Source organism: Orcinus orca, chromosome 1 (assembly GCF_937001465.1).
Source record: "Orcinus orca chromosome 1, mOrcOrc1.1, whole genome shotgun sequence".
NCBI lineage: Eukaryota > Metazoa > Chordata > Mammalia > Artiodactyla > Delphinidae > Orcinus > Orcinus orca.
The window spans coordinates 114,939,907-114,953,468 of NC_064559.1; the positions used below are offsets into that span (position 1 = coordinate 114,939,907).

At 43.7% G+C, this 13,562-nt stretch overlaps 2 protein-coding genes across 7 annotated transcripts in view; one reads left to right on the forward strand and one right to left on the reverse strand.

Annotated features, from left to right (window-relative positions):
• The window catches only part of WDR77 (WD repeat domain 77), a 111,516-nt gene extending 106,217 nt beyond the window's left edge, over positions 1 to 5,299 (forward strand). The window contains exons 9-11 of one of the 6 annotated variants that reach the window (XR_007477637.1): positions 444 to 500; positions 4,596 to 4,708; positions 4,763 to 5,299. Coding sequence is in view for 5 of the 6 variants with exons in the window: in XM_049710495.1 (XP_049566452.1) it covers positions 444 to 500; positions 2,159 to 2,372 (271 nt within the window). In the remaining variant the exon portion in view is untranslated. Of the gene's footprint in view, positions 1 to 443; positions 501 to 2,158; positions 2,671 to 3,169; positions 3,225 to 4,595 lie in introns of those variants that run through there. The other 5 variants (XM_049710495.1, XM_049710498.1, XM_049710499.1 and 2 more) reach the window with 5 other exon arrangements.
• Positions 5,300 to 5,340: 41 nt separating this feature from the next.
• On the reverse strand, positions 5,341 to 12,929 carry LOC125965456 (protein pitchfork-like). Its single transcript, XM_049715058.1, has 6 exons — positions 12,872 to 12,929; positions 12,478 to 12,620; positions 11,764 to 11,862; positions 10,836 to 10,966; positions 8,103 to 8,220; positions 5,341 to 7,064 (listed from the first exon to the last, which is right to left on the reverse strand). The coding sequence occupies exons 1-6, from the start codon at positions 12,927 to 12,929 to the stop codon at positions 6,996 to 6,998; spliced, it is 618 nt and encodes a 205-aa protein (XP_049571015.1). The 3' UTR covers positions 5,341 to 6,995.
• Positions 12,930 to 13,562: the final 633 nt, after the last annotated feature.

The following is a 13,562-nucleotide window of genomic DNA, read 5'->3' on the forward strand; positions in this document are numbered from 1 at the left end:
GGGGAGAATCCATGTCACTAGATTACAAGCTCTGGAGAGGAGAGCAGGGAGCTTATCCTCTGTTCACTGCTGTATCTCAAGCACCTAAAGCAGTCAGTGGCAAATAATAATTGCTCAGTAAACGTTTGTTGACTAAGAAAGTGAGTGAAGAGAAATTTTAGGAGGCTTTTTCTTTTCCTTTTTATGGGACTGTCATGGGAGTGGGGAGTTTGGGGGCCTTTGGGCAGCCTTGGCGTTCCTGGGTGTGGTGACTTTTGTGTGGGCTAGTTGTTCTCCCTCTTTTCCTTCTTCCCTTCTTGGGTTCTGCTGGGCTCTGCTCTTTTATTCCTTAGTTTCCCCCACCTGTCTCCCCCTTTCCATTCCTGTCCTCCCATCCCCCCAACTTCCCACTCACCAAATGAATGAATGAGAACCCAGCTCACAGACTCTATCCTGCATCACAGGAACAAGGAGCTGAAAACACTGCTGTCCATCGGGGGGTGGAACTTCAGCACATCGAGGTGAGACTGTGCTGTCAGGTCTTCTCTCTGGGGTGGGGGCGGTGTATGGGGGAGAAGCAGGCAGGCCGGAGGTGAGGACAGAGTGGGGAGCCAGCTGGGCTGTGGGGAGACACGGTAGTACTCCCCCGAGTCCTGACCTGGCCCTGGAGTCCAGGGTCCCCCGACCTCTCCTCCATGGTGAGTGAGGGGAGACAAGGCAGGTCCAGGAGGTGGTGGGAAAGGGGCTGGGGGGGAAATGAGAGGGGAAATGGGGTGCTCACAGTTGTCCCCTCAATGCTCCAGAAGAGGCAGGGCTTTTGCCTCAGAGAGGGGAGGAGTCTTGTTTAGGACATGGATAAACCCCAAGCCTCCCAGGGCCTGGGTTTCCTCACTTTATAAATGGAGCCAGTGGTATCAACCTGAAAGGATGGGAGGAAAGAAAGTGATATAAACCAGATGCTCAGCTGAGCACCTGGGCACATGGTCTGTGTCCAGTGCATGGTGGCTACTCTTCGTTACCCTCCACTAGGCAGTGTGGAGGTGACAAACTGCCTTCATGTTCTCTGAAGAAAATTTTCCCCTATTTCATGGCTGAGGCCAAGGGTAGAGAGTTGCCTCCCTTCCTGCCTTAGAGGAGGGAGCTGTAGGAGAGGGGCACCTGGAGGCCTGAGAATGAGGGACTGTGAGGAAGCACCTGGCACAGAACCCAGGAGCAATGCAGGGAGGATGCAGGGAGCTGGGTGAGAACTGGCTCTGCCTGAGCCCAGGCCTCGCCTCTCCCTGGGCCACGACTTCTTGAACATTCGCTGTGTACACATGCTGGCCAGAGGCTTTGCATGCATTATCTCATGGTTACTTGGGAGAGGCTTACAAAGTGGCTGTTTACATTCTAAATTTGCAGAGAAAAGCAGGAACGCGAGCTTAAGAAACGTACCATATTTCACACAGGTGACCATGAGAGATGGCCCAGCTATGGGTGGAAACCAGATAATGGAACTAGGCCTGCCTAAGTCTGACTCTGGTTAATTTTCTAATCATTGCACTCAGGACTAGTCCCAAATTGCTTAAAGTTCAACTCCGATAAGTTACAAGTTTTCCAATAGTGTCTTCACTGTGGAAGAGAAAGCACTAGAAAAAAAAATAAAACAATCAAACAGCCAAAGAACAAAAGAGCAAAGATTACAGAACTCCTAGTCTGAGCATGGCCCTCCTGTGCCACGTTAGCTCAGAGGTCTTTCTGGAAATGCTGGCCCTTAGCTCATGTTCCCTCAGCTAATCTGTTCAGGCAGAGAAAGTCAGTGCCAGGACAGGGTGTCAGGGCTGAGTTGCTACCCACGAGGAAACAGCAGAGGGACAATGCGTGGCTAGGGGCGGACCATGTTTTCAGAGGCCAAGCTGGCCTGAGCTTGCTCTCTCCACCCCAGGCTGTGTGCTTGTTTCCATCTGGCAGGGAAAGTTGTGGTTTGCAAATCCTCCCTGGAGCCTGAAGTCCCCATTCCTGGGTATTGGAGCCCCGTGCTGGGACGGGCTTTAAGAAGCTCTGAGAGTTTCAACGACCTGCCTTCCTTTCCTCAGTCACATCCACTGTGCCCTCCATGGGGTGCGAACCAAGGGGTCTTGTAAAGGAGGCTGAGGTTGTGCAGAAAACACTCCTGGCCTTACCTCTGGTCTCCCTGCAGGTTCACCACAATGCTGTCCACATTCGCCAACCGGCAGAAGTTTGTCAATTCAGTGATAGCCCTCCTGAGGACACACGGCTTTGATGGTCTGGACCTCTTCTTCTTGTACCCTGGACTCAGAGGCAGCCCCAGGCATGACTGCTGGACCTTCGTCTTCTTACTTGAAGTAAGGCCAGCCTGGCAGCTCCCGAATCCAGAAATGATTCTACTTTGATCATATCTGGGCTCAGGGCACAGGGGAAGCCTAAGGCCGGGGACAAGGGCAAGACAGCGGTAACAAGGTTGTTTACTGCCATCACCTGCAGGTGTTGGACAAAGAGCTGCCTAGCAAGGGCCCTATGGCGGCTCTTTCTCTCTGTCACATCCGGGCCTTGGCCCAGCCCTCCAGCCTGAGTGATGCCTTCTCTGTGCAGCTCCTGGACTCCCTCAGGTGGGCTGTCTGAACTCTGCTCCTGGGCCTGCTGCCAGCCTTCTGTTCAATGACTTACCCCATTGGCTCACGTCCAGCTCTTTCCATCGCACTGCTCTGTCAGTTCATCTTTACAGAATCCTGGTCAGGAGAAAGGGGCTGTATGGTGCAGTGGTTAACAGTCTAGACTTTGGTGTCAGATATACCTGGTTCTCAAGTCCTGACCTAAGACTGGGTGACTTCCCAGAAACCTGTGAAAGAGTAATAATAATAGGATCTACCTAGTAGTTCCTGTGAAGATTAAGCAAGTAATGAATGTTAAAATGTAGCTTAGCTTGGAATACTAGTATTAAATAAATATTAGCTTTGTTTATATTAATACCCAAGAGTTTATTAACTGGAGCAAGAAAACAAAAATAGAACTGAGTTAGACAATCATACCTTGAATTCACAAAGCACATATCCTTTCATAAAAGAAAAATTCATAGGGTTTCAACCCACTTGCATTTTTCTCCCTAATATCCCCTTGTCACCCTGTACTCCATCCTTTGTTGTGTAGATGCCATTCGATCCTGGCTACCAAGTGCTCTTTGTGTCTGCAGGTTGACTTTCTTAAGGAGAACAATTTTGGTGCGGTCGTGATTTGGGCCATTGATCTGGATGACTTCTTAGGCTCCTTCTGCAATAAGGGCAAATATTCACTCACAATCAAGCTGAAGTCACTCCTGGGCTTGTCCTCAGGTGCATCATTACCAAGTTCACCACATTGTTCTAAAGATGATGTAGGTCAAGCTGCAAGAATGGCAACTGCAGAGGGGCAAGAGTGCATGGAGGTAGCCACAGAGCATCATGTGAAAAAGGGACAGATTTACAGGAAGAGGTTTTTTAGAAATACTTTTTTCAACCAAGAGGCCAGTCTAAGTTCAGTAGCTATGTGGGCAACAATTTGAATATACCTTATACCCTACAGGTGGGCCTTTCTTCTCAGGAAAATTTTGTCTGGGAGGGAGAATCTGATATCTTGAAAGTGAGTCTGATGCATGTGCTGACATTTTCTCTAAACTAGACAGCTCCCCTCTCAGTGCAGTGCACCATATCCTAACTTAGACATAAGCAGGCCAGCTTAGCCACTACCCACCTGCCTTAGTTACAGCTTTTGTCTTTGGGTGCTAGTGGGGAGGGTTGGAGGTAGGTCTTGAAGAAGAGCAGGCACAAAGGCTCACATTGCTGATTGGTCCATGACTCAGCAGTGTGAGGAGAGAAACCCCTGCTCTTCACATGCTTTGTATGTTCCTTGGTTAAGCATCCCTGGGGTAAGGCTAAAGATGGAGGTAGAGAAGTAGAAGATATAAGGGTTCTGTATGTCTCTATTCTCAGAATATTGACAGAATAATTGATTTTTTAAAATTGTAAAACCTGTTAAGAGATGATTATAAAAAGATGGGCTCAAATTATAGAGTGAGGGAGTAAGAGGCAGCAAATTCTAGTGGTGGCGAGGGTTCTAGTAATACAGTAAAATGAAATATAAAATGTCTGAATTGCCAGGGGGAGAAAAAGGGGATAAAAAGCATGTTGAAAGGAAACAAGCAAAAATAAAGTATAAGAAACAAAACATAAGATGAAAAATCTAAGTATAATACGGCTAACAAGATGACAAAATGCAGATGTATTACTTATGACAGAAATATGGATAAGCCTCCTCTACGAAAACACAAGTATTAATTAGTCCCCCACATAAAACCCTTGGTCTAATCATGGTAGGGTTGGGTTCACTTCTCCCTGAGTAGAAACGTAGCATAAGCCCAGGGCTGACATCCTGCTAGGACTCCAGTAGCCCTTGTTCTCCCTTCCTCCTTGCTTTGGACATCTGTCCCCTTGTAACATTCTTCCCAACCATAGCTTGGGAACTCTCACAGGGCGCAAGTTCTTGGAGAACAAAACTGATATAAGAGGAGATCTATAGCTTTTGCTTCTAGGTTCAAAAACAGCTTATGATGATGTTCTGAAATGGCCTTTTTGTTCTTTTAGAATGCACTCTACCAGCCACCAAGGCCTGGTACAACCCACCAGTGACACCCGGAAATGAAGTTTCCTGTGCCAGTATCGGTGGAGACAACCCACCAGGGACACCGGAAGTGAAGGTTTCTGTGCCAATATCAGTGGAGACAACCCACCAGTGACACCCAGAAGTGAAGGTTTCTGTGCCAATATCGGTGGAGACAACCCACCAGTGACACCCGGAAGTGAAGGTTTCTATGCCAATATCAGTGGAGACAGCGGCAGTGGTGGAGAAGGTGGTGGTGATGGAGGAAGTTGTGGAGGTGACGGTGATGGGGGCAGTGGAGGAGGTGAAGGTTTCTGCACTGGTAAAGCAGATGGCATTTATAGCAATCCTAAAGACACCACCAAGTTCCACCAGTGTGTTGGAGGCAAGACCTTCCACTCCCAGTGTGCTCAGGGTCTGGTGTTCCACCAGAACTGCAAGTGTCGTAATTGGCCTTCAATTTAGAATGTTGGAAAAATTCTACTTTGTCGCAAATTCTCTTGTGTTGCATGTCAAACTTAATCTTCCAATACTCCATGTAGTCTACATATTATATCTATCTGTCAATTTGGAAGCCCTACCTTACTAAAACAGAATTATAATTAGGTTTTACTCCATTAAGATCTAAAAAAACTGTAAACCCCTTGAACAAAATCCATATGTAAAATAAATGACACTGTATGCTTTATGTTTTGTACTCATTTGTATTTTTTCTTAAGTACTTGTATATACAATTAAGCATTTCAAGGGACCCTGGAGGTTAACTGAAGCTATAGTAAAATTTTTACTTTTTGTCAAATCAGATTACTATTTTAGAAAGGGGAGTTGCCTTCCCTGGCAAAAGCCTTGAGAGTATGAACCAAAAAACAGTGTGAAAGATGTTCTCTCATCCCTGTCAATATCCTCCAAAGAAGGGGCCCAAGACCCTAAGTCAGAAAAAATAATGAATGCTAAATTACCACCTCTGGAAAAAGCAGCATGTGTGTGGATCCAGAGGAGAAAAGGGAGGGAGGTGTGCAAAAGCGGTGAGAGATGTTAATCTTGATTTATCTCAAGTCATAAAAATACTTCTTGACAAGATAAGAGAAATCTTTAAATGATCAGATTAAATGAAGTAAAAGTTTTTAGACTGAGGTATATTTAACATTATCTCAATATTCTAATTTGATTTCCAGTGGACTTGTCTTTCACCATTTTTCTTCAGAAGATCTTGGCCCCTAAGGAATTAGACCTCTCAGCATCATACTCCCAATAGGTTTCAACTCCTAGTGCTTCTTTCACCAGCTAACACTTATCATACGCTGACCCTGAAGAGTACATCAGGCTACAGCTTTTTGAGGCACTAGCAGCATCTCACTCTTTGGTATCCAGACACATGAAGACTTGCTATCGGTCTGATAATTACTAAGAAGGCTAAGTAGGCACAAAAGGACCTTCCCATTAAAAGATAAGGTAGACTATACTTAATGCCCTTTCTGAAGGAACCATACTTGAGTTATTTCAGTTTGTGCTGGAAGGAAAAGCCCTGTCTCCCAGGCCAGTGTCTAGATAAGTACATTGAATGTGGCTGCTATGAGTTCTGACCTTAACACACCTAGAGTAACTTGTAAGGCTTCAGGGCATCATTCAAACTGGGAGTGGGGAACAGATCCAATCCATTAGCCTCCCTGGGGAGTCCTTCTCATACTTCAGTCCAGGCTCAAGAAGCCAGTAAGTGAGTTTATTTTGATTCTTGCTGTATCCCCAGTGTTTGTCACTCTGCCTGATGCATGGTAGGAACTCAATATGATGATGACTGAAAGACTAAATAGATGATGTAATGGGAAAGGGGGGATATTTTGATTCTGTGAGTTTTACACAAATCTGGGAAAGGCAATCAAATCAGGACCTCCCCAATCCATGCTGGGGAACTCAGACACTTGGAAGAGCTCCTAAAACCTAAACATTAACACTGCCTTTAAGTATCCTCTGCTTCTAGCAAGCCCAAATACAAGGCCAAGCAAGCCATCCAAATCCTTGATATGTATAGACTAACAGTCACCTATCACGAGGGCTAGTGGTATAAAACATAAAACTCGTGCCTGGGAATTAGAGCTAGAGGGCAGGGACCCACAAATATTTCAGTAAAGTGAAGCCACCCCACTGAACACTCAGTAGAAACCCCCTTGACCCATCTACATGTATATACAACAAACCAGCACATGGAGAGAGAGCCCTCTGAACTAGTCTTTATGCTGTCATATAGTAGTGATGAGTCCCTTGCCCCTCCCTGTGCCCCATGCTGGCAGACAGGCGGGCCAGAGCAATGCAGGACAAGAGCAGCTCTGTCCTCAATCCTGGAGAGTCTGTGGTCAGGAGGAACACGTGAAGGTAGTCACAGCTTTTCAGTTGTAATACAGGCTTAGGTAGGCCACATGGTTCCGATGCTTTCTAAAGTCTTTGTCTGTGGGCAGCTGCAGTGAAAGAATATTTTCTAGGTCAATATTCGAATGAGAACCCTCTGCCTCTAGTCTTCCTGGCTGTGCAAAACAGAACTGTACGTTATAGCTGTTGTGGCCTAGCTGAACCCCAACTGCATAGTAACCTAGCCTTAGTGAATCTCTCAACATTGCTTTGTACATGTACTCTTTGTCACCTTACTCTGGAATATATCATTCTAGGAATTATTTTCTACTTGGTAAATTGTCAAGTATAGCTGGTAAACTTCTTGAAAATGAAGATTGTGTTCAATACTTGAATGTTACCCATAGGCACAATGACGTTAATACGTTTGGCGTTTAATAAATATTTGTAGAATTAATCCAAAGTTCCACTAGGGGAAAAAAGGCACCTCCTGAATTATGATAGCTGACATGGATTGAGAGCATTTATTATGTTACAGGTACTGTGCTAAATGCTTTTCTACAATATCTCAATCTTTACTACTTTATCAGATTGAGTCTATTATTATATCCATTTTAAAGATAAGCAAACTGAGGCTTAGAGTAGTTAGAGGACTTGGACAAGATCACAAAGCAAGCAAATATGGAACTAGTATTTGAATCCAGGCAGTCTGTCCCTGAAATTCATGTTCTTGCCAGAATGATCCACAGCCCCTTGATGATCTAATAAGCAAGTGGTGTGATGGAAAGAACACTGGCTTAGGACTCACAAGACCTAGATTCAAATTGAGTAACTTCTACAAGCCACTTAATTCATCTGAGCCTCAGTTTTCTCCTCAGTCATAGAGGGATAAGTATCTCGGACTACTATAGATTACTTGAGAACTAAATAAGAAAATGTGACTTGTTTGCTCACACGCACATTTAAAAATCAAGTGAAATTGTGTAACTCTCCAAAAAGATCCCCATATGCATATACACACAAAACTGTACAAGTAATTTCAGGGGGACAATGATTTCTTGAAGCTTATTCACAGACTCCTGGTTAAGAATCACTGATATACATGGAAGTGTTAGGTAAAGAGCTCCATAGAAGTCCAATCCTATTACCTCTGCTCTCAGGGTTCTTTTCTGTAGACATGGAACCTGAGCCCAGTCTGGAGATCCAAATTTCATTGGCCAGGTGACTTTTTTGGGTGGCTTTATCTCTGGGTTGTATGTGGTGGGGCTAGAAACAAAAACACAAAACATCATATGTAATGAGTTAGTGGCCATATATGAATTTCTACCTCTGATCTCAAGTCCTAACTTTTTGGGGAAAGGCAGCCAACTGATTAACATAGGATTCCTTTACCTTTTAATGTATTTCTAACTAAGTTTTAGCGTTCAAGATATCTAGTCTTGACAAAGTAAAAATCAACTCTATTTTAAAATATTTCCGGAACTTCAGTATCCTTAGCTGAGAGACCATAAGTTCCCAGAAATGGTGGGTAATAAAAGACAGCTAACACAGTGATGCATAAGTACTGCTCATGATATAAAATTGAGGATAAAAGTGCAGTGCTAATTTAAAGTTATCAGTAATCTAGGGACAGCAAAGCAGAACCAGGTGAAATTTCTTGATAATGGGATTAATAATTGCCTTTGTTCATAACACTTTGTCTTTTGGTGTAGACTCTTTGCTGTGGAAATAACACATAGAATGGACGAGGGAATCAAGATTCAACATCTCTACTTCCTTACTACAACCTTGAGAAAGTTACATTCACTCTCTGATCCTTGGATTTCTCACCAGTAAAAGAAAGACCTTGTGGCTGTATCAATTTACATTCCCACCAACAGTGTAAGAGTGTTCCCTTTTCTCCACACCCTCTCCAGCATTTATTGTTTCTAGAATTTTTGATGATGGCCATTCTGACTGGTGTGAGATGATATCTCATTGTAGTTTTGATTTGCATTTCTCTAATGATTAATGATGTAATGATGTTGAGCATTCTTTCATGTGTTTGTTGGCAATCTGTATATCTTCTTTGGAGAAATGTCTATTTAGGTCTTCTGCCCATTTTTGGATTGGATTGTTTTATTGTTATTGAGCTGCCTGTAAATCTTAGAGATTAATCCTTTGTCAGTTGCTTCATTTGCAAATATTTTCTCCCATTCTGAGGGTTGGTGGAATGTAAATTGATACCGCCACTATGGAGAACAGTATGGAGGTTCCTTAAAAAACTACAAATAGAACTACCATACGACCCAGCAATCTCACTACTGGTCATATACCCTGAGAAAACCATCATTCAAAAAGAATCATGTACCAAAATGTTCATTGCAGCTCTATTTACAATAGCCAGGAGATGGAAGCAACCTAAGTGTCCATCATCAAATGAATGGATAAAAAAGATGTGGCACATATATACAATGGAATATTACTCAGCCATAAAAAGAAACAAAATTGAGATATTTGTCATGAGGTGGATGGACCTAGAGTCTATCATACAGAGTGAAGTAAGTCAGAAAGAAAAAAACAAATACCGTATGCTACCACATATATATGGAATCTAAGAAAAAAAAAAAAAAGGTCATGAAGGACCTAGGGGTAAGACAGGAATAAAGACACAGACCTACTAGAGAATGAACTTGAGGATATGGGGAGGGGGAAGGGTAAGCTGTGACAAAGTGAGAGAGTGGCATGGACATATATACACTACCAAATGTAAAATAGATAGCTAGTGGGAAGCAGCCGCATAGCACAGGGAGATCAGCTCGGTGGTTTGTGACCACCTAGAGGGGTGGGATAGGGAGGGTGGGAGGTAGAGAGATGCAAGAGGGAAGAGATATGGGAACGTGTGTATGTGTATAGCTGATTCACTTTGTTATAGAGCAGAAACTAACACACCATTGTAAAGCAATTATACTCCAATAAAGATGTTAAAAAAAATTAATTAATTAAATTAAATTAAAAAAAAAAAAAAAGAAAGTCCTTGACCCTTTGCCCTACAATTCCACACATTCTGAAAGCCTTCCTAAAGCACTTAGAATACCTCCCTTGGTCTACTAGGCCTACATATTCTAGCCCCACCCCTCCTCCTATGTTTTCATTTCCTCCTTGCTCACTGCACTCTAGCCAAACTAATCTTCTTTCTTTTTTCCTCACACCAAATTCCTTCCCAGCTTATAGCATTCGCACTTGCTATTCCTCCTCTCTGAGAAGCTCTGGGCCCAGATCTTCACAGGGCCAGCTCAGTCTTGTCATTGTGATTTCAGATAGTGTCATTTCCCCAAAAAGACCTATCTTAACAATCCTTGCCAAAGTAGATTCCAGTGCACCACTCTGTATGATATCATCATCCTGTTTGATTTTATTCAGCACATCACCAGGTCACCAGACTTCCTGATGCACCCATGACAGCCCTAGTTTATGGCTACCATCTTGGTATAATTGACACCCTTTCATTCTGAGAAGTGTCACTGTCTGACTAACAAATAATATGGTCATTCTCCTTAATACCATTGATATTTTCTTGTTTATTTGCTTCTCATTGTTTGGACTCTAGAATATAAGAATAAGAATATAAGAATCTAGAATATAAGACATTAGGAATCTTGTGTGATGGGTTTAATGCAAAATCTCTGAACCCTACAAATCTGCCTGGCCATTTATAAATATTTATTGAATGAATCACTATACTCTACAATTTTATAATTCTAGAGACCTGGAAGGCAAGAGGTTGAATCTTTAAAGATAGATGATTTCTTATTTAAAGGGCATGGTTGGGATGAAACCCCTTTTTGTACTTCCTTTCCTATTGCTATTTGTTGAAGTGCACCAGAAAAAGGGACACATACCCAGGATAACAAGAGTCCTTTAAGTATGTCCTAAATCGAGGCAGCAAAGAATTAAATGGAGCAAAATTGTGTTTGTGTTTTTGCTCTCGAGGATTGACTGTCTGGTACATGCCTGGGTAAGGTGTCATATCCTGTTTCCAAGAAAAAGACCAATATGTTAGAGGGTGATATATATATATATATATATATATATATATATATATATACACATACATACACACACACACACACACACACACACATGAAAAGCCTTCTAAGTAGAGAAAACAAAATCATCCTTTTCCTGTTCATGTATCAGCTATGGTTTAGAAACAAGCCTATAGTAGGTAGAAAACTAAGATAAGGGTATGGTTCAGCTACCTAAATGTACCTAGGCTTAGGGTGTAGAAATAAACCTATGGTGGGTAGACAGCCAAGGTAACTTATTGCAGCTACTACCCCCACTATCCCACCATCCCACCATGCCACCATCCCACTCAGAGATTCTTTTAGAGCCAGTATCCCTCTCCTTGAGCTTAATTGTCAAGAAAATGTCCAACAAGAGATTAGGAGCCTATACTGAAGACTTGAAGTCCAATCACACAAAAGGGTGAAGAAGTTCGATTTTATTTTTAACTGACAAGATAATAGGATGCATATAAACAAAGCTTCCAGCATTTTAACATCAGGTGTCTCAAGACTGAAGCCTTGCCTTGGTACCATTCATTCTGAGAATTGTTATCTACTCTCCCAGGATACTCTCACACACATTTGAAATGCTAACATCCAAGCTTTTCTGATAGGCTTCTTAGTAGCTTTTGCCCAAATGACTTTTTTTCTTGAACTTCAGGGCATATTCTTTACATAACCTCCAGCTTTGCTCCCCAGTGCAAATACACACAGCAATACGGATCACACTAAAATCTAAGCACATTCAGCCATTTCTCACCTTGTTAATTGGCTTAAACCTCACGGCTGTTCTGGCTCCCAAAGCATATCCTTTTATACTGGTCGGGACCTTAGAGAGGTTGTATGCCAAGCCATACCTCTTCCGGTAGTATATAGAAAACAAAGAAAAAACATACATAGAGAACATTATAGTTATTAAAACAGAGCGAACTTAGAGTATTCCTGAATCTTCTCTGCCACAGTTGCTCTTTCTTGATTCCTCTGCATCAAGACCATACAAGCAATTACATAAGTAACCCAGGCAACTCTACAAAGGAATGTGGCTGGATAGGTAGAGTGAATGACATTTCTCTACTTCCAGTGAATCCACTCCTCTGAGCCCCACAGAGATGAATCTGCTGTAATGCAACTGTCAGTCTGATTATATGATTTCATAAACTGACCTACCAGCACAGCCACAGTCCAGATTCGGACTAAGGGGAGCTATTGAGTCACTTGCCTTTGGAGGTAGGAATGGAGTCTCTTTTGGTGAGGACTGTACTGGGGACCGCATGAGGCCAAGGCTTGCGTTTGGTGGGAGGCAAAAAGGGAGCAACTGTCCTTTGATTTCTGATATTGGCCCTGACTGCTGGTTTCAGAGGGCATTTTCTCATGTTGGGACCCTGAAGGTCACAAATCGCATAGAGTTTTCTTCCAGGAAACTTGGGTATCCTTAGATACCTTGAGACCCACCTAAGGGAAGGTGAATACTCACATCTTCTGCTATGTAACATCCAGGCCCTCTGTTGGGCTCTCCCCTAAAAGGGAGAAACTTGTTCCTCAACAAGCTTGGGGGACAGGAGTGAGGAAAGACCTTCCTCTGTTGACATGTTCCAAAGGAGTAGTTTACCAGCGGCTCTGAAGATCAAGAAAGAGGAGAAACTCCACATGAGGGAAGACCCCTGGTCTAAGTGAGAGCTCGTGGGTGGGTGGGGTGTAGGGAGGCGGGGCAGAGCTCTTAAGAGCAGGCCCAGCTCTTAACAAAAACCAGATCAACTCCATGTAAGGGGGTGAAGCGCATTTTCCTTCCCTTCGCCCTTCTTCTTTCACAGCCTCCCTACTCTTCCTCTTACCTCTACTCTTGACTCCTCCATTACAGCCCTGCTTACCTGCTTTATTGAAGCACATCTCAGCAGTGCCACCAGGGCCAGAGTTTGTGTACTGCATTGCCTAGGAAACAGAGGCGGGGCTGGGCAGCCCCAGACGCCAAGCTCCCAGAGAGGAGCAGCTCTGAGCTAGCCTACTCAGCAAGTGGGGAATCCTGCAGAGCCACCCTTGGGGCAAGAACTGCACCTCCAAGTCCAGGAGCCTAGGGGAGTGAAAATTCTGCAGCTGGGCAAGAGGTAGGGGGTTTGCTGGATCTGAGGTTGTAGGCTGAAAAGCTTTGGAAGCTGGGCCACCAGAAATGCACTGCTGAGGAAGGAGGGACCCCCATGTTCAGGATGCCCTGAAATCCAGGCTACTAGATTCAGGGATATAGGAAAACACAGCCTCTGCAGTGGTGGCCTATGGGGGTGGGATTCCTGGGAAATGCCCAGAAGAGAGGAGTTGGGGACCTAATGGAGCACAGAAAGTTCTGTATTAGGCCTCTCTTAGACACATTTTCCCTTTTCTTCAAGCAATTCCCATCAGGTTACCCCCTTCTACCCCTAAGTGGTGCTCGAGGCTTTAAAAGGTCTGGAATCCTTAGGGGAACAGTAAGAGTGCAGTGGAATCACAGAAGTGCTTACTAGTTTAAATTTGGGGGTAGTTACTTAAGTCACAGTTTCCTCATCTCTAAATTGGGAATAATAATTCCTC

Coding starts and splice junctions, on each gene's coding strand:
- LOC125965456 (XM_049715058.1), bottom strand. CDS start 12,929: ATGCAGTACACAAACTCTGGCCCTGGTGGCACTGCTGAGATGTGCTTC. Junction 8,221..10,835: donor AAGGACTCTTGTTATCCTGG/GTATGTGTCCCT, acceptor TTTTGTTTCTAG/CCCCACCACATACAACCCAG. Junction 7,065..8,102: donor AAAGAACCCTGAGAGCAGAG/GTAATAGGATTG, acceptor CTTTCACTGCAG/CTGCCCACAGACAAAGACTT.